Source organism: Kazachstania africana, chromosome 2 (assembly GCF_000304475.1).
Source record: "Kazachstania africana CBS 2517 chromosome 2, complete genome".
Classification (NCBI taxonomy): domain Eukaryota; kingdom Fungi; phylum Ascomycota; class Saccharomycetes; order Saccharomycetales; family Saccharomycetaceae; genus Kazachstania; species Kazachstania africana.
Genome location: NC_018941.1, coordinates 1,437,292 through 1,460,618, shown reverse-complemented (window position 1 = coordinate 1,460,618; position 23,327 = coordinate 1,437,292). Strand labels below are relative to the sequence as shown.

Below are 23,327 nucleotides of genomic sequence, written 5' to 3'. Positions count from 1 at the left end.
TACGTACCGCAATGTGTAGGATTCCGGTGCCGGCATATTAGTCATAATGCATAACAAAAAAGAGCATTTTCGTAGGGTCGAGTGTATCACATTCAGATAGCTAATGAGACTCTGTGAGGAGTACATAAATGAAGCAAGCGTTAAGAAAGAGCATTGCAAAAACTTTAGAGACTATTAACAAGTCAGAAGTTGAGGTACAGTCCAAACATATCACCAATGCGCTAAAACCACTGATCAAACCAAGCTATTCAGTAGCTTGCTTTATGAGTATGGATCATGGTGAAGTGAACACTTTTGAGATTCTCCAATATTTGTTCTCACAGGGTAACAATGTGTATCTTCCACGTTGTACTCACACTAGGAAAACAAGGCATGTAACGTTGAGAGGTAAACAAGAGAGACATCACCCCCATTTAACTTTCCACAAAATGCAGAACTTGGAGCAAGTTTGCAGTTTGAAACCGAGTGGCAAATATAAGCTTAGAGAACCCCCTGAAGAGGGCCCTGCGCCTTTGCCTGCAAAACTGGACATTATTCTTGTCCCTGGTGTTGCCTTCAATGTTAAAGATGGTGCAAGATTGGGATGGGGAGCAGGTTATTACGATGACTTTTTCAGAAGATATCAATTGCACCATAGGAGTGACACTCCATTGCTTGTGGGATTGGCTCTGAACCAACAAGTTGTAGATCATATCCCTTTGGAACCTCACGATTATGTCATGGACTGTATTGCGTCCGGAGATGGCAAACTTCATTGGATCCATGAAGATAAATTGAATAAATAATTATTATATAATATTTACATTTTTCGTTAAGTAATTATGCACTGAATATTCCTTGACCCTTTACCAAGTTCCTATTCCCGGTTTCATCCATAACATCCACACTTAATTTGATGTTTTTCCCAATGTTCTCAATTTTTGTAGTCCTAATTACTACAAACTGATTGGCAAGCGTGGGTAATTTGTATGAGACTTTCAAGTCTTTGGTTTTCTCACCTTCTTTGTTTTTAATAATCTTTACACTTTCCCTCATTAAATCTTCCATAACTGTAGCCAAGATGCCACCATGAACTATAAAGGGATATCCCGTCAGTTTCATCCCCAAATGATAAATACCCACGGTTTCTTTACTTGCTGGGTTGTAGTATATCTTGGGAGAAATTGCAATGCCACCTGGTGTACTCAATGTCTGATCGATCAATTTATCATCAGTTCTTCTCTTTGGAAACACTTCGATATATCCAGAAGATTTTAACTGTCTAACCACAGGGAGGCGTTCTGCTCGTTGAAGCAGATTACCTTGATAGTTCCTCACTTCTTCTGCATCCTGCGGTAACTTATCATAACGCCAGTATGCCATTAAATCGGTAAAAGTCATTTGTTGTGTAAATATCCAGCCAGTAAAGAAGCTGACACCAAATATCGAATAAGGGATCCACCTCTTTGGCTTAATTTTCGTTTTGAATTGAGCCGTGCTATAATGTAAGCCACGCTTACCTAACATGATCAGATTCGTTTTATACATGGTATACAGTTTTTGCAGTGACTTCCACTCAGGAACATGCACAGATTCCACTATACATTTTCTATTAAACATTCATTAAATATGGGAATGTTTTTATCAGATATTGCTCGCTCTTACTTTCCTCCGCTGGACTCGAGAAATCTAGATTGTTCAGAAAGCTCATCGAATATTCACAACTTATTGAAAAGTTACATATAGAAAGGCTTCATTATACTTAGATCTACCTTGGTCGCCAGTCGTTTGATGCCAGTTACCATTAAGACGTTATTATTAAACGATGCTGTACCGTCGCAGCCTCCTGATAGTGTCAAGCCAACTGTAAGGCAAATAGTCGACGACGTTGTACTCCTATGGAGAGAGGAGCCTTCCTCTGAAGGGTTAGAGATTTCTCGACTGTACCAAAAAGTTCAGAAAAGGCATGTAGAGTGGCAACTTGAGGAAGATGTGCTGAGAGATACTCTAATAAAGCATAGCTTATATTTTAACGATGAGTCACAATTGAATACTTATGATGACCGAATAGAATTTCCCCCCATTCTGCTAAAAAAGAGTTATAAGAAGGTAGACATTGCTTGCAATAATGAAGAAAGAAAACTGCTGGCAAAGACCGCTCTCGATGTAGGTGATTTGATATACACGGAATCTTCTCCCATTGTGGTAATACCTCCAATGGACAAAATGGCCTTGATTAAAAGTGGCAAAGCGTGTATTTATTGCGGGAACTCACTAAGTAACATTAGTTCTCATTTCATTATCAAAAATGGCCTTGATTGTAATGATTGTAATGGTGTTTGGTGTACAAAGACGTGTAGAAAAAACGATATTATTCATTCTGCACTATATCATGACAAATCTAAAAATAAGTCTAAAATAACAATTAAATCTCACAACTGGATACTATTTGCAAAATATTGTCAAGAAAAATTGTTTGTAGCTGCGTATTCTGTTGGAATCATATTTGCCAAAATTCTACTTTCAAATGAAGAAGATTCGACAAAAACAAGGGCCCAATTTGAATCATTGGCCCAAGTATCACAAAGAATTAGAATAAATTTGAGTGATTCCACTAATATTGGTGGAACACTTGATATTACAAGCGGTGCAATGGCAGTAGATGATCCGGAATCTGTATGGCAAGAAGCTTATAGTCTATTTACAAAGACTTTTCCGATGCTTGAAGGTGATATCGATTTGGAACGATTTCTATGTTATATAGGGAAGTTCAACATAAATCAAATTTCCAATCAGGTTTATCAACTAACTTCTTTAGCGAATCATAGTTGTGAACCTAATGCCCGCTACGAGATCGATAGCAAGTTAGAATTGAAAGTGTATGCTAGAAGAAAAATCAAGCCAGGAGAGGAAATATTTCTCACATATGTTAATCCATTACATGGTGTGAATTTAAGGAGAAGAGAATTGAGAGTGAATTGGGGGTTTTTGTGTAAATGTAGTCGTTGCCTGAAAGAGCTTAAGTACTCGAAATTGCGCATCAACTCTGAGACATCTCAATTGAAAGTTTTGGACGAAAAGAAAAGAAGAAAATCATCAATGAAAAGTAGAAGACCCGATTTAACAGAGCTGCTGAAAAATCCACAAGAATTTGATTTAGAAATACCTGAAACCTTAGGTTTTGGTGGGAGAAGACGGACCTCTGTCCGATTTGACAGCAATGTAACTTTTGCAGTTGAAGAATGAAAAAGTGAAGAATAACATATACTACAATGATATACTGTATACAAACTAATACGACAATTACATTTTGTTTACTCGTAGCTTTTTAATAAAACAAAAGTCTATGCAAGATTTGAACAATTGGGTATCCTTCAGAAAAAACTCATGTCGTTGTCCACTTCAAGGAATCAAAATAATTAATGTGATTTTTGTGAAACTAAGAAATTTACCTCTCTTGATTTATTGTTTTAAGTGTGGAATTATGTATGTTGTTTCTTCAAAATATGAGAATTCTCATCGTATGCTGTATTATGAAATGCTGACTGCGATTGGTTACTTGACGGAAATTGAGTGCTACTGGGAGATATCTGTTGTGGAGCCACGGATAGCTGTAAATGTTGTTGTGGAGTATTGGACTGGTTGTGGCTTGATTGAGAAGATAATCTCCTGTCTTGCTGTGATGATTGTTGTTCGCATAAAGGCACTCTATCTTTAAGGTAGCGTATCAACATAGAATGCAGGTCATCTCTAGTAAACGGTTTAGCTAAGATGTCGTTCATGCCATGTTGCAAATAAGTTATTAAATCTTGGTCTTCAATATTACCTGTCATAGCAATGATCGGTGTTTGGTTATCGAAGCTCCTTATAATGGACGTAGCAGTTGCTCCATCTAAGTTGGGCATCACAATATCCATTAGTACGAGATCATATCTAAACTTCTCTAAAGTTGAAATTGCAGAAAGGCCATCAGTAACAACCTCCACTGTACAACCATATTTTCTAAGGAATTTGGAACAAAGTTGAATTGAGATAGCGTCGTCTTCAACTAGTAAGACGTGAAAGCCCTTCCTAAGAACGATATTATTAAGGTCTAACGATTCTTCACTCTTTACAGGAGGTGATATAGTTGTATTGTTTGATATATTCATCATTGAATCTGCTTGATGTACGACCCCTTGTTGCTGTGAATGAAATTTAGTATCTTGCACCATTAGAGGTAGGGGATTATGCGTTTTCGAACTATTACCACTGCTATCAGGGCCAGTGCTCTTGCTGGAATGATAATTACCGGTAGCATATAGTGGGTGGGGTAGTTCAATCCCATGATTTACTAAAGTGGAACACAGTATGTTGAAATTGTTCATTAAATTTTCGTTAACCGTTTTGAATGCAACAAGACTACTCAAAACCGTATTGTATTTGGAATTTAGCTTTTGAACTTCCACTTTAGAGTTTAAGTTCTCGTCTTTGTACATTCGTAACTCTTTTTCTAAACCATCGACTCTTTTTCGTAAAAGATTGATAGTGTCATTACTAACAGTATGCATCGCTCCCTGTTCATTTTGTTGGGAGGGATGGTTTTTATTAACGCCAACAGGGGGACGATCATCCATCTTCTTTTGAGATGTTAATTTTCTTTTTATATTGTCCAATTGAGATGCATCATGAATTCTAAAACAAGGATGCTGAAATTCCCAGCTTAGTTCACCATATATCAGCTTTTCTTTATCATCTGGTTTAGTTTTGATTTTGTGAAAATCATATTTATTCAGCTGTCTAACGAAACTGGCAAAATTTGAATGCTTGAAGTGATTTGGTAAAATTTTTGTCGTAAATTTTCCAGTATCCAAAACAACAAAACTGTCACCTCTAGCTGTCCAGCGAACAATATCTGGGTATTCATTATTTTCTAAGATGTTGTAAAGTTTTCTAACGAACTCATTGGATGCTGCCTTACTATTATTTTTGGAACTATTAGTTTTGCTTTTATTTCCACTAATATTGGTAGTTGTTTCAGTGGTGATGTTTTGCAAATCAGCTTCAGCGGGGATCAAATTAGCCGAAGCCTTCATAACAGCTGGAATATCTACATTTAAGTTATGTGAATCGAAACTCATCTTGTGAAGAAACGACTGAGATTTCAGACTGTCTATCTATAATAAGCACGTAAAAAATTGGAATATTTGTTGTGTAATCTTCAAAATTCGTCCTTCGCAAGTTTAACTATTATTTTACTGTGTTCTTGTGTTCTTCTAACACGCCAAATGGTACTAGCAGCTAATTCTATACTCTAAAGATTCCTCCGGTAAAGACTACTTGGTAGAATTATTGTACTCTTCTTGTATTTTTCCTTGCTTGCTTTATTTCTTCCTTTATTTTTTTTTTTTGGCCCCGAAGAAATGAGATGGTCCTTAGTAATTTCTCCATTAGGTAAGTCTTTCCGGTTTAATCTCGCTGGTTAATCTAATTTCCTGTTCAAGAAGGTTAATAAACAAAAATCAATAATACATGATATTAATCCGTTTTTCTAAATATATTTACTTGATTAATGTTATTTAAATTTCGAATCTGCCACTGACGAACTCATCATCCATGTGATGATCCCCATCAAAGTCAATTTGGCTAGATCCATTAGTAATCTTGTCATTTTCATACTCTTGTTCATCATCTATCACATCTTCATCGGGCGGTAAATTTGGATTACCTGGGATAAAAGAGCCTGGCTCCATATAGTATGAATTCTGGAGAAGTTTGCGGTTATTATAAGTTGAATTGTGAAAGTCCTCCATTGCAGATTCATCAACAAAGGTGAAACCGGCGAATTTTGCTTGCATACCTGGAGACAAAGGCGTGGCAGCAATATTTTGATTTTTATTCATATAAGACGTTGAAGCTGTTGTGAATTCTGGATCAAAATTCGATGTGTCAGTTTCAGAAGTCAAATGTGGTTTGAAAGGTGGTGGAATTTTCTTTTGCTTCAATGCTTCCCAATCAATGTCAGAGAAAAAAGGATGCGCCCTCAATTCCCTCCCATCATCAATTGCTCCTAATCTATGCTTTGGATTTCTGTTTAACAGACCTTTAACGAAGGACCTTCCTTCTGGAGATAATACATCACGAGGAAATTTTACTTTACCAAAGGCAATTTTTTGATACATTCTCTGATTATCTTCAGCAAAAAATGGCGACCAACCACAGCACATTTCAAATATTAAGACACCCAAGGACCAAAAATCAACCATTTTAGTGTATCCCGTTTCATCTAACAGAAGCTCTGGTGCCAAATATTCTGTTGTTCCACAAAAGGTATTTGTACGGTCCTTTAAATCTGCTTTTGAAAGACCAAAATCACATAATGCAATGTTACCATTGGCATCCAATAAGATATTCTCGGGCTTCAAATCTCTATAAACGATGTCATTGTCATGTAAGTATTCTAGAGCTAAAACTAACTCTGCTATGTAAAACTTAGCACGATATTCTGCAAATCTACCTTCCTTTTGTAAATGCCAAAACAGTTCACCACCACTCATATAATCTGTTACCAGGTATAAATCTGCTGGCGTTTGGAATGAAAATTTTAAACCCACTATAAAAGGACATGAATCGCCTGCTGTTGTTGCTAAAATGTTTCTTTCACCTATAGTATGGGCCACTTCATTCTTTTTGACAATAACCTTTTTGGATAAAACTTTCATTGCATATATTCTTTTCGTATCTTTTTTTCTTACTTGATATACCTGACCAAAAGTACCTTTCCCAAGTAATCTCAACACTTCAAAATCTTGAGGGCCATAGTGTCTCTTCTTAATCGATGAATAGTTCCATTTGATTAAAATTTCACCGCTGACGTTCTCATCGATTACACGGCTTTGTAATTTATACCAATTTTCAGACGATACCATTCTGGAATTATGAATACGAGGGTGTAATCTTGTTTGGCCTAAAAACATATCATCATTTAGAGCATCGTACACTGATATATCCAGCTCCGAATGTGCGCCAATTACATCAAAAGTAGCTTTATGGTGCCATGTTGGATTGGAAGAATTGCTGTCGTTAAGGGTATTATCTAGGTCATTGGCGTTTCTGACCAGAGCATTTTCACCTTCATTAGTTGCATTATTATTAATTATTAGTTTATCTAGTTGCGAGGATGAACTATGTGTATAGAGTGGTCTTTTCTTAAATTCCCTAACTACAGGTAAATCTACGCTCAATTTGTTATGTTTTCCACTTAAATCTGAGTGTGTGTTTTTTATCGTTTCTGGACCATCTGAAATAAATTCTGAGCTTTCAAAAGTACAAACAACATAAGGTTGAGAGTTCGTTGTTCTGATTGAGAGATTTCTAGCTTGTATGATGGTGACTTCTAATCTTCCTCTCGGTATATCAGTGTCTGCATCGGAGCCCTTTGCAAAAGTGGTTGCAGTAGCTTCTGGTTGTCCGTTATGCAGACGAGATGAAAGGGTGCCAGTATCTTTCGTATCATGATGTTGCTGTATGTTGCTATGATTCGTCATAGTGGAACTTCCTGAAGACAAGGAAGAATATCCATGTGAGACCTGCGTTAAGGATTCTTTAGCTGTATAGGTAGATGATGAAGTTGGTTGTGATATTAATACTTGAGGGTTGTTTGTAGCAGCGGTCAGTCCATTATTGTTGTCGCCTTGAGAGAGGGGAGATTCATTATTTATACCTGCCAACCCTGTGGTTCCTATCGCGTATAGATTCTGACTTATAGCAGTGGTTGGTGTTGCTGTTTGTGCTGTGAACTTGGGAAAATAAGCATTATTTGAAGTATTAATATTTAATCTGAGATTTGCATTATTATTCTTGGTTGAATCAGGATTAGATTCATTCTTGGATCCAAAGAAATTCATCATATCTTTGTTTCTGTTTATAAAGTAGCTTTGTAAATAAATGCCTAACTGCAATTAGAATAAACCACTGATTGCCTGAAGATATACCTGTTAAATAGTAATGAAACAGTGGTGTAATAATGGGATGGTAGCTTATGCTATCAATGAAAGGAAAAAGGAAAAAGAAAAAAGGAAAAAAAAGAAAAGTTGTGGATGGGAAAGATATACAATGACTAGTAACTTCCTATGATTTAGTCCTGAAGTATCAAAACACAAACACCGCCAGAAAGGAGAAAGAGTGGGACTTTGGGATTGTTGAATCTCTTCACAACTTGGGAGCCTGTTCAAAATATAACGATTATAAAACAAAGATAAAGAAAACTTTTAAATTTACCAATATTTTTTATTTTCTTTCGCTTTTCCTTTTTCGGGCGATGGGTTCCTCTTTTAGGAGGGGATGCACTTCTCAGATTCCTTATCAGGAAATTTTGCAAGATAGAATTCTTCATGCAAGAAGAGCCTAGATCAATGGTTAGAAAGATGCAATGTTCAACTGAGGCATTGGCATCGCCCTGTATGCATATTATATAGTGTATTCACTCCAAGAAGATGTTCACTACTGGGATGCAACCGAATAAGAGCTGGTTGTTCCTGTTCATTCCCAGAGAGATGTCAATGTCATCAGTAGTATCATTGCCCTCATGTACGATAATTGCGGACTTGTTGATATGTATGCTACCGTTTTCTGAAAGGGGGATGCCGTCTAGCATCGCGGCTCTATATAGTACAGCTGAAGAATACAGTTCATCAACTTTGTCGCATGTTTTCTTCGTAACGTCTTTGCGGTCTAGTTCTATAAATGGTTCAAACGAGTAGCGATTGCCAAAAGTGTCAACTGTCCCGGGTCTTACTCGTTCTAATCTGAGCTTTCTTCTTCCGTTGAAGGACTTACATTTTAATATATCATTGTCAATTTCTATGGGTGATTCGTAGTCCCCCGTATAATCGAAAATTAAATCAAATGATTCCGTAGTTGCAGGGACCTTAGATTTACTATATTTTGGATCAGCCCAGTGGGAATAAAATCCATTCCTAATCTCCATGCCCTGGTAATCTTTCAGATATTCCGGTCTGATCAAAGTGTTGTTATATCTTCGGTCAATGTCAAACAATACATTGAGACGACTCAACAAGGGCGAAGAGGGTAGTGTGTATCCGTTAGCATATTCACTGATTATTTTCTTGCACATACCATTATTAAATGGTCTTTCTGTGTTTGATGAATTCTTTGGATTAGGTTTGATTGCTTCTTCGTTGTCAATTCCACTATCAAAAATTTGCCTGGCTAATTTTTTTAATTTTGATCCTGCTTTAACTTTATGTAAGCCTTTCAAATATTTAGCCTCATTTAACTTGACTTGTATCAAATGATTAGAATATAGCGGATCGTTATTCTTCGCAGCAATTTTATAACTTCGAATTTGTTTTGGTTTCAACCAAAACGGATGAGCTTCAGTACTGAAAATAACGTTGTCTCTGCTTTTATGAAGTTCATTATTTTCATCAAACAATAAAAACAAGTATTTCAATGATTCACTGAGAACAAAGGATTCCATTCTATCTTGGCTTGTTCCATGCAATAAATGCTGTATACCGGAAAATCCACATTTCGATTTGAATCTCGTTTGGAAATCGTTCAGGATTTGTTTACCAATATTCAAATAAAAAGGATCTCTTGTGGCTCTGTATAGGAAGTATGTCGATTCTATAAATTCAGGTCTCAATGGATACCACTCTAAAGGAAGTGGATTATCTTTATTTTCATTATTATCCTTGTCACTTTCAAACTTCCATCTTTCAGGTATACCACCGTACGTATTCCACAATTTTAATGACATGAGATTCTTTAATGTTGCATCCTCTACTTCACCGGCCAGCACCTGTAAACCTGGGAAAAACGCACTCAATGAATCTATCCAATTCGTTACTATGTATCCAGAGTTTGCTTCGACGTTGGTGTAAAACCAATCGCTTTTGGAGTTGATTCGTAGTGCCTCGTAAGAATCTTCCCAGATTCGATATAATTCAGCATCATCAAAAAGTACAGCTCCCTTTAATGCGTATTCGTAAAATGAATCAATAGATGCACCAATCCCAGACATAGTGGAGTAACAAAGTCTTTGCTCAGGGTTAAAAGATATGGGTAACAAATTTAATCTAGATTTCATCGACCAAACTTTATTGAAAGCATATCTTGTGACTTGTTCATATTTAGAATCGCCTGTTAAATATGAAAGCATTGTGAACTCGAACATTGGAGAAGCCATGGCAGCAACATTATTTTCGTATAATTGATCATGGGGAATCCTACCTGTCTTATACCTTAAGTTAACTCGAGATACGGGTAATCCAGTGGATGTCAAATATGCTGGTAGCAATCTGTCTGCCATATCGCTAGCCAATGTCAACAAAAATCCATCGTATTCCTCAGGATTCATATAAGCTTTCTTAGAAGGATCAGTAGCGTACAGATGGGCGCTGATAAGACCACCCACCACACGAATGGTCGTTTCAAATACCTGAATAGTAGCTGGGATATTGAAATTGGAATTGGGGTAGGTATCCTTCATCAAAGTTACCAATTCCTTGAATTTTTGTTTGTCACCTATTATCGCTACAGTGGTTAGAGAATCAATTAAAGTGGTAGTGAAATTTCCTAGGACGTCATTGGTCGGTAGATCTCCTGCATTTTCAAAGTTTCTAGACTTTGGAATGCAGGAAATAGGCTTCACTTCATCATATGGGTAGCCATAATGAAGATAGTTATCTAACCCATAATAAATTAAATTCTGGACCTGTTCTTTATATGATTCTAATTCGTACTTGTTGAACGAGTATTCCTTGAAAGGTGGTGTAGTCTGGAGAGCCTTTACAAATCCTGAAAGTAAACTGAACAGCAGAATAAGTCGTATTCGTATCGACATGTTCAGAGTTAGGTTTTTTCAATATTAACTTTAAAGTGTGGATAAATATAACAGATTTTCTAGCGTTCTGATCTTCGGCTGTACTTTGACAAATGTTTAATTTTCCTCAGCATGTAACAGAGAGCTCTCTCAATATACGCAAGGCAATAACAAAGATTTAAAAGTGGATCAGATACATGGAGACATTAAAGGTTCTAGGGCAATCTTGCTCACAGTTTCATAAATGCTCCCAACTACTATCTTTCATATCGAGGGTCTCAGATATTTGTTCTTAAATAGAATTATTATAATAATTATTGCTGTTATTGTCCATTGTAGTATTTTATATGGATAGTGCGATGTGTGTAAAGCAGTCTCGCGGCTGCCCCTGCTATCCACCTTGTATACTTCCCCTTGTCAGTGTAGTGAGTAGTTATGCACGTAAATAGGGAAGAAATAAAAAAATATATGGATATATTAGGGTCTTCAGTTGCTTTTCTGTGTATGATAAACTAAAAATAATTTTATTTTACGCAACTCCATATAATATTTGATTGTTGCAGTTAGATTTCTACTGTTAATGATTTGTGTAAATTTCTCATTGGAACGTTTTATGAACCGCATACTACCTTCCATTTTATATACTGTCACTTGTTGGTCCTAGTCATAGAAAATCCAAAAGAGTCGAAAATTTACTGTCATTGCCCGCAAGAATTATAACACTGGCAAAGATATTGATTTCACAAGCATGCAAAGTAACCTTAAATAAGGCCGCTTTCAAAAATGACGCACAACTTGCCATGGAGAAACGAAGTGAGAGAAAGCAAAGTAATGGACATACGGAGCTCGACATCAACCTGTACTATTTTAAATTTATTGATCGTTTCAATAGATAAATAGGAGAATAAAATAAATAGTTATCGTGGGCTATACACGAATATAAAAGAACAAAACTGCCAATAACAAGACGTCACTGAATTCAGAGAAAAAAAGTGAAATGGGTCCTTAACCAAAGACCTAACAATAAGGCGATGATTATTGGCTTGCAGTACCAATAGAGATACAAACTTTGTCGCCGTCATTAAAGGAAACCGTGCCATTATTGTAGACGTACAATAGATCATCTGCCAAACCAGTCTGGTCCTCAATAGTTTTTGACGAATCATAGAAAATCGAGATACATTCACCAAAATCGGCTGAGTTCACCGGGGTATAAGCTTCTTCCGATAGTCGTTGGCAGATGTTAATATCACCAACGGATTGGGTGCTGGTGTAGCTATCATAACTCTTCCCCATGCTCCATGTTTTGACAGCCTCATCAACATAAGCTTCATATTCCTCCTTAACAACTATAAGACCATACGTAGTTCTTGGGTCACCTGTATGAGATTCAAAATACAAATAGTTGTTAATACCGTTCAGGGCGGAAGTGCTACCACAAAGAAAAGTCAAAATTTCAGTCATATAAGAAGCAATTTCAATACCTTCAAAAACACCGATAACATATCCAGAGTCAGCTGCTTTGTACGCTTGAATGTTCCCGCTCCCTTCAGCAACAGCAATAATGGCCTCGGCAAAAGCATTTAACACATCGTTACCATTATCATTAGGCAAATCACCATCTCAGTAAGCGAATCCTTCGTGAGTCATCATAAAAGTTCCTTCTGAACAGTCAGCTTGAGAGGATGGCAAATAACCTGGGGCATCTGGAAGAGTAAGCTCAGAAAAGACGGTTTGGACGAGAAAGAATAACACCAAAAGAACCCACATCTGAGGAATATTTCGTTTCAAATAATAAAATAATGGACTTTGTAAAAATGTAAATGCAAATAACTATTCAGAAATCATTAAACCGTTATCGATTAAGGATTTGCAATAGTATGTTTCTTTTACAAGCTAGCTTATAGATAAAATGGAATGGAAATATCAGTGAGAACTGGGAATAAAGTTAGTTATTTATATGTTTAAAAAAGAGCCTGTTAGATAGCCTCCTCTTCATTAGCATATGAACCTCAATGCTAGCAACTTTGGAAGGTTGTCACCGATTTATTAGTTTTTTCCACTGTTCTAATTCCTTACTGCTCGAACCTCAACTCTCTACAAGTTGTGCCTCAACTAAGCCTCTATTCTTGGTACCATTAGAATCTATGGGTCTTAGTTCGATGTACCTCAAAATGTTTTTGAAAACATCTTATCTAGTAGTAAGATTGCTTTTCAAAGCGGGGGGGGGCTGATAGCGCCGTGTGATTTCAGAGTTACTCCGATTATCACGATGACGGGATATATCCCGAAATAGTGATTTACATTCAATTCTAATGAGGTTCTTGGTCAACTGCGTAAATGGAATCGCTATTCGGAGTAACCTTTCTCGTAGCTACTAAATGTAGTCCACTATTATTACTACATGTGGATGTACTTCACTTGAAACGCCATACGGAAAAAAGAGTATTTTCATGTCTTCTACTGCCTATGTGTGGTAGTTTAAACTATTTAGCAAGTGCATCCAAGATCATTTGTGAGTATGGGGCTTGAGGCTTAAGATTATACTTTTAACACTTCATATTTTCTGTACGTCAATCTCTTCCTCCTACGAGTTATGTGAGTGCTATATTCATGGGATCACTGCTTGGCATTCGAGCCCCTCACAAAGGGAACTATTTCAGTGAGTGCGAGGTACTCTTTCGCAATCTAAAGCGCTTTCTTAGTACTACTTGCTAATTGCGAACTTTTATTGCAGTCCAACAAAAACTATACTCGAACCAATTCTACTCGCGACATGTTTAGCCCATTCAGAATCAAAGTGAGAGTAATTGTTGGATAGTACGTATACATTTGGCATTTTCAATGAAGTTTTAGGATAGTATTTCTTTATAGTAAATCGTCATCAAAAGGCATAAAATTTCAGTGACAACCGTTCTGATGAAGTACCTCTAAACGCGTTTGTATCCACCTATCACAAAATGTTTGAATCTTAGGTCCCTATAATTGTTCGCAATATATTTTATAGACTAGTGGCAAAATTGTAGCATGTATATTTCCCCCCGTTTGAAGACAGCAAGCGCCAACAAAAGATGACTTAAAAGAATACGAACATCCTTAGAGTGTACCAGAATGAATCGAATACATACCTCAATTGTTTCGGAAAAAGGGTTTATACGCCAAAACCCATGTGATAGTTCGGTCGTACTGTAGATTTTATCCGGCATCTAGCTGCCAATTACAACTGGGCGTTATAATGAACAAACTGCAAAACTTATGAAATGTGTATCCGATTGATATCAATAAAAGTATTACTTTCGTTAGGAATCACCATCAAGAGCATTAGTTTCTGGAGTTATATATTTAGACTACGTCAGTAGCAAAATATTCCAGTGATACTTTCGAATTTTCTGTTACCAACAAGAGTTGGTTTGAACTGAATAAAGTGCAGCTCAACTACATAGACACTTTGTGGAGTACCAAGAACAGACACTTCAACTACCCAGATTAATGGGTAGTTGCCTAATTACCCATAAATTTTTGCCATTGACAATCCAACTTTCAATGCCGTCACTATTCCTCTGATTACTATCACCTGTTTGACTGTTTTTCTTTACATCCATACATTTTATGCTCGGAAAGGATTGGAGTTTTTTGAGAGAAAAATTCCAAAAAATGACAGTTTCAATCAAAGAGAATATTTCAGAGAATTGACGCAAAAAAAATTCGGATACACGCAAAATTCAACATCCTAACGTTAGTGCGCAATGCGGAAAATTTCACCAATATGGCTCGAGATTCCACATGGTAATCTGGAAGAGTGCAATGATTGTAATGCATACTAATGGAAATTTTGCTTGTTATTAAGTAGTTTTTATAGTGTAGGTTTACAAGTTTTCTTATTAACTAGTGACTAAGTTGAAATAATAGAAAAGTAAGAAAATGGCTAGAGGTCCAAAGAAGCATTTAAAGAGATTAGCAGCTCCACACCATTGGTTGTTAGACAAATTATCTGGTTGTTACGCTCCAAGACCATCTGCTGGTCCACACAAGTTACGTGAATCCTTACCATTGATCGTTTTCTTAAGAAACAGATTAAAGTATGCTTTAAACGGTCGTGAAGTTAAGGCTATCATGATGCAACGTCACGTCAAGGTTGACGGTAAGGTCAGAACCGACTCTACCTACCCAGCTGGTTTCATGGATGTCATCACTTTAGAAGCCACTAACGAAAACTTCAGATTAGTCTACGATGTTAAAGGTAGATTTGCTGTCCACCGTATCACCGACGAAGAAGCTTCTTACAAATTAGGTAAAGTCAGAAAGGTCCAATTAGGTAAGAAAGGTGTTCCATACGTTGTTACCCACGACGGTAGAACCATCAGATACCCAGACCCAAACATCAAGATTAACGACACCGTTAAGATTGACTTAGCTACCGGTAAGATTTCCGAATACATCAAATTCGATGCTGGTAAATTAGTTTACGTTACCGGTGGTCGTAACTTGGGTAGAATTGGTACCATTGTTCACAAGGAAAGACACGATGGTGGTTTCGATTTAGTTCACATTAAGGACTCCTTAGACAACACTTTCGTCACCAGATTATCTAACGTCTTCGTTATCGGTGAACCAGGTAAGCCATGGATCTCTTTACCAAAGGGTAAGGGTATCAAGTTAACCATTGCTGAAGAACGTGACAGAAGAAGAGCTCAACAAGGTTTATAAATTCAATTACCATAACAACTTTATTTTCATGCATTCTCATGTGCAATTTCAAATTAGAAAATTTGTCAAAATATAATATAATATATATATAACACTTTTGTAAAAAAAAATAATTCAAAGATTAATTAAAATATCGATTCGATTTCAGACAGTCATTCATTTTTTTATGTAGCTGTTTGAATGCTATTTATTGTTATTATTATTATTCTATGAAGTAAAAAATAGTTGTTTAGGAATATTATTTGTGACATTATCCACCTTTTCTCAAAATATTCAATTCTTTTATGAGATTTCTCTGATGTACTCCCTTAAAAGTTCTTGGGCAGATTGGCCGCCATAGTCCTGACTGTCAAATTCAGTATATATTTTTGAAGGTTCTTTATTAATAAGGTTGATGGCCCTCAAGACATCCCTTTCTAGGTAGCTAAAAAAAATGAAATGAACAATATCGTCATCAGTCAAGTATTGTTCGTTTGATGTGAATTGGATAGTTTGAATGACGTTGGGAATATGATGACGGGAAACTGTTCTATGAGGAGTATCATCACCATCACAACCATAATCATCCTCTGTTGTATAACCTTCAGAATAATTTGGCGATACAATTGTCGGGCATGATTCAGATGTTGCCTGTCTGATGAAATTTGTCGGAGGAGGTAGAGATACTATTGATTGTCTTCCGTTTAAGATTTCCTCAATTCTTCGTGCAATATAAAGAGGAAGTCTGATATATTTCCATGTATTACTGAAAGGTAATACTATATATTCGGTATCCCTTGTGAATGGTCCTCTATAAAGATCGTAACGAATAGCACCTGTATTGAGTAGGATAAATCTATCATAAGATCTTGAGTTCTTGATTCTTCTTGATCTTAATCTTGGTAGGACTCTTCTTCTCATCAAATTATAAATATTATCATCCGCATCAATCGGTCTCGAGTACATATAATAGTTTCTTGGAACGTAACCATATCTTACATCTAGATTCAGTTCCCTTCTCAATTTCCTTATCATACGTTTAACTCTGTGTCCTCTATCAGATTCTAATCTATGTTCGGTATTACTATGATGCCTAAATGATCTAGTATTAAAGTCAATATACCTTCTAGAAAATCTTGGTGATTCATTATGGACATCATCAATTGATAAAAATCCCAACGTCTCAGCATATTGACCGCTTTGTAGTCCAGTGGATCTGGAATCCAATTGAATGAAATCTCTTATATGAGTATGACCACCAAAATACTGTATTATAATATTCGGATAGAACCTCCTGAGATACGAATGAATCATGCTTAAGTCATTATTTTCACTATCAACCAAAGGCAGATGACCAATCACAATTAAAATATCAATTCTGTCTTCTGGATATAATTCAATCATTTCGTGAAACCAAATTTTCTGCAGCTCATCTATGGGTCTTGTTATTCTTACTCTTGGATTATTTTTCCTAACGTTAAAAATAAAAGATAATGAAAGTATTCTTAGTCTGTTCTTTGGAGTTTCGAAGTAGACATATTTATTCCCAAATGGGACATAGTCTTTTTTGTCATGTAGGAATTCAACATTACTAGATATATATTTATGCCTAAATTTTTTGGACATGGCAGTAGAATAGTACTCGAATATAGCCGTTTCTGGCGTGTATAATTCATGATTACCTAAAGTGAGGAGATCGTAATCAACTTGATTGAAAATATGTGTACTTATCATACCAAGGGGTCTTGTACCATCACTTAGCCCATTTCCATCATGCTTATCACCCGTGTCAATGATGAGAAGATCTTGATACTCATTCATTCTGTTCCTGTCGAACAATTCTAGGAATGATATAAAATCACCCCAGTCTGCATCATAGTCTCTCTGCAACCTATGGGAACCTAACCATCCATGAGTATCAGTAGTATGAATAAAGTTCAATTGCCCCATCGTAAGGTCTCTTATGTGTATGTCAGAATGCCTATTGTCATGATCATCATGATCATGCCATGGTCTTCGAGACCTGTCATCAGGATCATTCCATGGTCTTCGCAACCTGTCGTCAGGATCATTCCACGGTCTTCGAGACCTGTCGTCAGGATCGTCATGATTATTCCGTCTATCATCATGATTATTCCGTCTATCGTCATGATCATCATGAGCGTTCCGCGACTTTGCAGAGCTTTGGTCTACTGCATTGAAAGGAACCAAAAAACTATTACCTAAAACAAAAAGCACTACCTGAAGTACTATCCATCGAATAAGTACCATCTGTAGCACAACTAGCTATATGTGTACTCTGTCCCTATATACTCTATCCCTGTGTACAATCAAACAGTCTAAACTATAACCGCCGTTACCATAACCTTTTTTGTGATAATTAATTACTTGCTGATCTCGCTTTCGTTTCCCACATTTGTGTTTTCTATAGCTGAACGTGCGTGGTGATCCACAATGCTAAGATTTAGCATACAAATACAAATTAAACGGCCACAAGAGAGCTTCGATTTTACGATCAGGCCACACTATGGTAATTAATATCACTTTCTTTCTTGGATTTAGCATCTGACTTGAATAGAAGTCGTAATGAGGCTAAAAAGTATATACAAGAAATTGGGCCCAAAAAAAAAAATATAGCGGTGTGGTATTATTTATATGGATATTCTACCTTTCTGTCTTTTCTCAGCCAGATCTTCTTCTTTTTCTTGGTTGTTATATGCTCAACGAACTTTTCAACACAGTTGGTCTCTTTGAATTGCTTTATAAACACTGGATCCCATAGTTCAGAGCCAATACCTAAATCTTTACAGCATCTCATCAATGCATTACTTTTACAGCCTTCTGTGGCTGTGGGGATTCCGTTCTCATTGAAATAATCTTGTTCACCTCGAGCTACACCGACTAACTGGCCATGACAAATTAGACCATATTCTCTAGTCACCAAGCTTTTCGTTACTATGGTCTCAGATCTTGGTACAAGGCCCCATCCACCTGCACCGAAAGCTTTATTCAAAATACGACGATATTTGATTTCTGGTAAGTATATTAATCCATCCGGTTTGATTTCAATATCCTTTGCATCCAACTCTTTCAAAAGTTCCTTCTGTACTTTTGCTTCAAATGGCTGAACGCCAAGTCCATGCCAGGACTGGTACCAATCAATTTCAAAGCACTGAGATACACCAGATCTTCGAGCAATATTTTCAGCCTCATGCATGAGTTCAGTGCCGTCTTCAGCTAATACCTTCTTTTTCCCCAATGCGTTACCGTTGAGGCTCTTAGTCAAATTTGTGGAATAACCCAGTGACGAACTTTTAGTACTGGTGCTGCTCTTGCTTACTATTGTTTTTTTAACAGGTGTCGTTGTCGCTGCTATTGGGGCAGCTGCACTGTTGCTTACAATTGTTCTTACAGGATTAAAAAACACACATAGGCGGCTACCATTAATGATACGTTTGACTAACATATTTTTTCAGTAGTGATAAAAAATTTATTTAAAGATCTTGATCAAAACAGTATGTTGAAATAATGCACGTTCTCCACTGGAAGTCTTATTTGCAGTCTCCGTTGAAGTTCTCAAAAAGAAAAACCGGGATAATGTAAACGTAGATTATCTTCACGAATTCGATTCTACGAAGATGTTTCAGTAACTGGATTGTTAACCTCTACAATGTTGTTCTTATTGACTTTGGTGCATATTAATCAATATGAAGCGCATCGATAGAACATAAATTGTGCGGGACCAAAAAAAAAGTATAATAAGCTCATCTAGTGGAAAGCCAGTACAATTTTGCCGGGTACGTCTGATGGCTTTGACTTTGAAGGACTTCCTGAGGGCCTTGAAAACCTCTCATGTACCAAGTTTGTTAAAAGAGTCCAATTCTTTGAAGATTGTCTGCGGTAACGAAGCAGCAGACTTTGATTCCATTGCAAGCGCAATTTCATATTCATATTTGAATTATGCCAATGACAACTCAATTGTACTTCCCGTTATCAGCATACCGAAAAATGATTTACTGTTGCGAAGAGATGTCATCTTCGTGTTGGACAAGCTAAACATCACCACTGATCTATTGTTCTTCCTTGAAGATCTTTATTTCTGGAAATCAGAATGCCATAAATCTGTTGCAGCTGTACTAGTTGACCATAATGACGTTATGAATGGTATGAAATCCCTGATAGACGACGTCATTGGGATAATTGATCATCACGAGGACCAAAAATTGTATCTAGATGTTAATCCAAGAACAATTGAAACCTGCGGTAGTTGTACATCGCTAGTGTTCAGATACTGGTACTATGATTTACATCATGATCTGACGCAAATGGTGGAAGTTATAATACTGTGCTTAGGTGCTGCTATTATCGATACGAATAACTTCCAATACAAAGTCGAATCTAAAGATCTAGAAATGTTAAAATTATATCAAGAAGCTATGCCAAATTTTGAGAAGGACTCATTTTTCTATCAATTGAAGCATGCAAAAAACAACATTTATGGGCTCTCTGTGAGAGACATTCTGAGAAAGGATTATAAACAATTTGACTTCATCTCTAGCATGGATTACGGCAAAGAAAACGTAACTGTGGGAGTAGCATCAATAGTCAAACCGTTGCAATGGTTACAGGAACAGCATCCAGAACTTCTTCAAGCTTGTATTCAATTTAAAGGTGAATATAGCTTAGATGTTCTCGTTCTTATGACCTCCTTCTCGGAAGACTCTCAATTTAAGAGAGAAATCGCATTTATTTCTGACGAACAGGAGTTACAAAGCGAACTGATCAGCAAGATTTCAGAAGAATTAAAATTGGAACCTGTATCTGTTGTAGCCTCCAACACAACGTCGAAGTTCAAGAGGTTTAATCAATTGAATCTTGCTGCAAGCAGAAAGCAGGTAGTGCCAGTTCTAAAAGATGCATTTGCCTCCTACAGCAAGAACTAACACTGTAGTCATCATCTAGTAAGAAATTGACAACAGATGGTACGTTTTGAACTGTTTCATCGGGCTTGCATCAACATCTCCAGTGTGATCGAGAAGTATACAGAAATATATTTCAGCTTATATGGTGAGGTGCATGGGTCTCCACTCTTTTGTATCTTCTTTTCTTTTTTTTTTTTTTTTGGAAAGTATTGAGGAATGACGCATAGAAACTTTTTCTTTAGTGTGGTCGAGAGAATTGATTATATAAAACGGTATGGCAAGAGTGCTATCACATATTAAATTCTTGGCATTGTAAAGAAGAAGTGTAATATTTTCCATTGAAAATGTCCGGTAAAGCTGTAAATGTCGCCGTTATTGGTGCTGGTGTTGTTGGTGCCTCCTTTTTGGACCAAATTGTCGACATGAAAACATCTATATCATATAATTTGATACTAGTTGCTGAAGCCAACCAATCATTGATCTCCAAAGATTTCAAACCATTAGAATTTGTGAACAACGACTGGAAAGCAGCTCTTGCAGCTTCAGGGGATAAAACTATGACATTGCCTGAAACTATTGACTTTTTAAAGAAGTCACCTTTGCCTGTTATATTAGTTGATAACACTTCAAGCGCATACATTGCGGACTTCTACCCAGAAATTGTCAAGAATGGTATTTCCATTGCTACTCCAAATAAGAAAGCTTTTTCATCCGATTTCAAAGTCTGGCAACAATTATTTGAAGGTAAACAAACAGACGGTTTAGTTTACCATGAAGCTACAGTTGGTGCTGGTCTGCCTATTATTAGCTTCCTAAGAGAAATTATCCAAACTGGCGATGAAGTGGAAAAAATTGAAGGTATTTTCTCAGGTACCTTATCATACATCTTCAACGAATTTTCCACGATTGACTCTAAGAATGACGTGAAATTTTCAGATGTCGTTAAAGTAGCTAAAGAATTAGGTTACACAGAGCCAGATCCAAGAGACGATTTAAATGGTTTAGATGTTGCTAGAAAGGTCACTATTGTGGCTAGAATTTCTGGTTTACCAATCGAAAATCCAAGTGCATTCCCTGTTCATTCTTTAGTTCCTAAGCAATTAGAATCTGTTCAGTCTATTCCAGAATTTTTAGAACAATTACCAAACTATGATGATGAATTGAGAAAACTGAAGGAAGAAGCCGCTAAAGAAAATAAAGTATTAAGATTCATCGGTAAAGTTGATTTGAAAGCTAAGACTGCTTCTGTTGGTATTGAAAAATACGAGCATTCTCATCCATTTGCCTCATTAAAAGGCTCTGATAATGTTATTTCTATCAAGACTAAACGTTATACCAATCCAGTTGTCATTCAAGGTGCAGGTGCCGGTTCTGCTGTTACCGCAGCTGGTGTTCTAGGTGATGTTATCAAAGCTGCTCAAAGATTAGCTAAATAAAGAGTACATGGATCTTACTTTTCGGCCATATATTTATATAAAATGATGTATATAATCTAATTTTTTTTTAAAAAAAAATTACCATTTTATTTAGCTTCTTCATTAGGTTGGTTCTGTTGTTCTTGTTGTCTTAATCTGTCTTGTCTTTGTTGTTCTTCTTCCATAGAGAGACGTAAAGCCATAGCTAATTCTGGGTCCATAGATGGGTCAACACCGAAGTCCATGAATGAGTTAGCACCATCGTCACCAAATCCACCCATCATAGCACCTGGAACACCCATAGTGCCTTCCTCGAGGATAATTGGTGATGATGCAATATGTTCGTATAATAATCTTGGACCTGGTGTTACTGTTAATAAATGACTACTATTTTCTTGGCCTGCATTTACCGTTTGAATGAATTCATCCAAGATTTCAGTATTAGATTCAACTTCACCAAAATTGATTATGTCTACTGTCACGCTATTTTTCTTCAATTTCTTGGCCAATTTAATCAATTCTTGCCTATCATCTGTGATAGGACTACATATGAATACGACAATTCTTTCATGTTGAACTTTATTTTGACGATGTTTCAAAGTTAATGCTGCAATTTGAATAGCTGTAGTGAGGTGTATAGATCCTTCGATTATTGTGTCGTGCAAACCTGCTAAGATTTTACCGAATTCTGATGTAAATGTGGATAAAACTTTTGGATTTGAACCAGCAGATGATACTAAACCAACTGTATTTTCGGGATTACTATTACGTTTAGCTTGGAAAATATATTCTACGGAATCAATTTGTGCTTCGAATCTTGTCCTTGGGAAATCACCATTTCTGGAGTATTCTGAGTTGTCTATGACCAAAACTGTTGCTTCTAGCACCATTATCAAAAGGGGATGATTGTTCTAACTGATATAAAAGGTCCCAAAAATGTAAAATCAAAATTGAAAAAAATGCTGAACGAAGTAACCTATTATAGCACTAATTGGTACAAGTGTAGAGAATATGTTCGATTAATGTGGGATTGTCAACTAAGAAATGGTTTGACTGCACTTCACATTATCACAGCTAATCAATTCTTAGCGGTGGCAAAATGGGTTACTTCCCTCCTGCTGGAAAAAAACAAGGTGAAATTTCCGTTCCAAACGATTTGAATATAACTTTTTTTTCTGACGACGCGAAGCCGAGAAATTTCACTTTTTTTTTTTGATTTTTTGTTTTTTGGCGTCGAGAAAACGAACTGATTGAAAATTGCAATTAGTTAGAAGAAGAGCTGCAACAAAAGATTGATACGAACAAGAATATTGACATGGCCTTGTCGATTGAAGAAAGGCGAGCCTTGAAGAAGAAACTACTGGAGCGATTGGATTCGAAGCGTATGTTAGAGATACTTCTTTCTTTTTACATCAGATTTTGTCACTGGTATCCCCTCCCTCAGTCATACTAACATGGCGCTTTTTTGATCCAGTTAACGAGACGGAAGCTCAGTTT

General features: G+C 36.6%; 13 protein-coding genes across 13 annotated transcripts; 5 read left to right on the top strand and 8 right to left on the bottom strand.

Moving 5' to 3' along the window:
* Positions 1-128: 128 nt before the first annotated feature.
* On the top strand, positions 129-785 carry FAU1 (5-formyltetrahydrofolate cyclo-ligase; the record flags this gene model as incomplete). Its single annotated transcript, XM_003956086.1, has 1 exon — positions 129-785. One exon carries the CDS (start codon positions 129-131, stop codon positions 783-785), a length of 657 nt encoding a protein of 218 aa, XP_003956135.1.
* A 34-nt stretch (positions 786-819) lies between these two features.
* FMP10 (Fmp10p) lies at positions 820-1,527 on the bottom strand (the record flags this gene model as incomplete). Its single annotated transcript, XM_003956085.1, has 1 exon — positions 820-1,527. The coding sequence occupies one exon, from the start codon at positions 1,525-1,527 to the stop codon at positions 820-822; it is 708 nt and encodes a 235-aa protein (XP_003956134.1).
* A 243-nt stretch (positions 1,528-1,770) lies between these two features.
* SET5 (S-adenosylmethionine-dependent methyltransferase) lies at positions 1,771-3,225 on the top strand (the record flags this gene model as incomplete). Its single annotated transcript, XM_003956084.1, has 1 exon — positions 1,771-3,225. One exon carries the CDS (start codon positions 1,771-1,773, stop codon positions 3,223-3,225), a length of 1,455 nt encoding a protein of 484 aa, XP_003956133.1.
* A 236-nt stretch (positions 3,226-3,461) lies between these two features.
* On the bottom strand, positions 3,462-5,099 carry SKN7 (kinase-regulated stress-responsive transcription factor SKN7; the record flags this gene model as incomplete). Its single annotated transcript, XM_003956083.1, has 1 exon — positions 3,462-5,099. One exon carries the CDS (start codon positions 5,097-5,099, stop codon positions 3,462-3,464), a length of 1,638 nt encoding a protein of 545 aa, XP_003956132.1.
* A 438-nt stretch (positions 5,100-5,537) lies between these two features.
* SCH9 (serine/threonine protein kinase SCH9) lies at positions 5,538-7,865 on the bottom strand (the record flags this gene model as incomplete). Its single annotated transcript, XM_003956082.1, has 1 exon — positions 5,538-7,865. The coding sequence occupies one exon, from the start codon at positions 7,863-7,865 to the stop codon at positions 5,538-5,540; it is 2,328 nt and encodes a 775-aa protein (XP_003956131.1).
* Positions 7,866-8,440: 575 nt separating this feature from the next.
* MNL1 (alpha-1,2-mannosidase MNL1) lies at positions 8,441-10,828 on the bottom strand (the record flags this gene model as incomplete). The annotated part of the gene is made up of 1 exon (XM_003956081.1): positions 8,441-10,828. One exon carries the CDS (start codon positions 10,826-10,828, stop codon positions 8,441-8,443), a length of 2,388 nt encoding a protein of 795 aa, XP_003956130.1.
* A 1,014-nt stretch (positions 10,829-11,842) lies between these two features.
* On the bottom strand, positions 11,843-12,271 carry KAFR0B06965 (uncharacterized protein; the record flags this gene model as incomplete). Its single annotated transcript, XM_003956080.1, has 1 exon — positions 11,843-12,271. The coding sequence occupies one exon, from the start codon at positions 12,269-12,271 to the stop codon at positions 11,843-11,845; it is 429 nt and encodes a 142-aa protein (XP_003956129.1).
* Positions 12,272-14,728: 2,457 nt separating this feature from the next.
* On the top strand, positions 14,729-15,514 carry RPS4B (40S ribosomal protein eS4; the record flags this gene model as incomplete). The annotated part of the gene is made up of 1 exon (XM_003956079.1): positions 14,729-15,514. One exon carries the CDS (start codon positions 14,729-14,731, stop codon positions 15,512-15,514), a length of 786 nt encoding a protein of 261 aa, XP_003956128.1.
* Positions 15,515-15,796: 282 nt separating this feature from the next.
* SMN1 (Smn1p) lies at positions 15,797-17,764 on the bottom strand (the record flags this gene model as incomplete). Its single annotated transcript, XM_003956078.1, has 1 exon — positions 15,797-17,764. One exon carries the CDS (start codon positions 17,762-17,764, stop codon positions 15,797-15,799), a length of 1,968 nt encoding a protein of 655 aa, XP_003956127.1.
* Positions 17,765-18,140: 376 nt separating this feature from the next.
* MGM101 (Mgm101p) lies at positions 18,141-18,959 on the bottom strand (the record flags this gene model as incomplete). Its single annotated transcript, XM_003956077.1, has 1 exon — positions 18,141-18,959. The coding sequence occupies one exon, from the start codon at positions 18,957-18,959 to the stop codon at positions 18,141-18,143; it is 819 nt and encodes a 272-aa protein (XP_003956126.1).
* A 340-nt stretch (positions 18,960-19,299) lies between these two features.
* Positions 19,300-20,436, top strand: PPX1 (exopolyphosphatase; the record flags this gene model as incomplete). Its single annotated transcript, XM_003956076.1, has 1 exon — positions 19,300-20,436. The coding sequence occupies one exon, from the start codon at positions 19,300-19,302 to the stop codon at positions 20,434-20,436; it is 1,137 nt and encodes a 378-aa protein (XP_003956125.1).
* Positions 20,437-20,759: 323 nt separating this feature from the next.
* HOM6 (homoserine dehydrogenase) lies at positions 20,760-21,851 on the top strand (the record flags this gene model as incomplete). The annotated part of the gene is made up of 1 exon (XM_003956075.1): positions 20,760-21,851. The coding sequence occupies one exon, from the start codon at positions 20,760-20,762 to the stop codon at positions 21,849-21,851; it is 1,092 nt and encodes a 363-aa protein (XP_003956124.1).
* Positions 21,852-21,937: 86 nt separating this feature from the next.
* On the bottom strand, positions 21,938-22,720 carry RPN10 (proteasome regulatory particle base subunit RPN10; the record flags this gene model as incomplete). Its single annotated transcript, XM_003956074.1, has 1 exon — positions 21,938-22,720. One exon carries the CDS (start codon positions 22,718-22,720, stop codon positions 21,938-21,940), a length of 783 nt encoding a protein of 260 aa, XP_003956123.1.
* Positions 22,721-23,327: the final 607 nt, after the last annotated feature.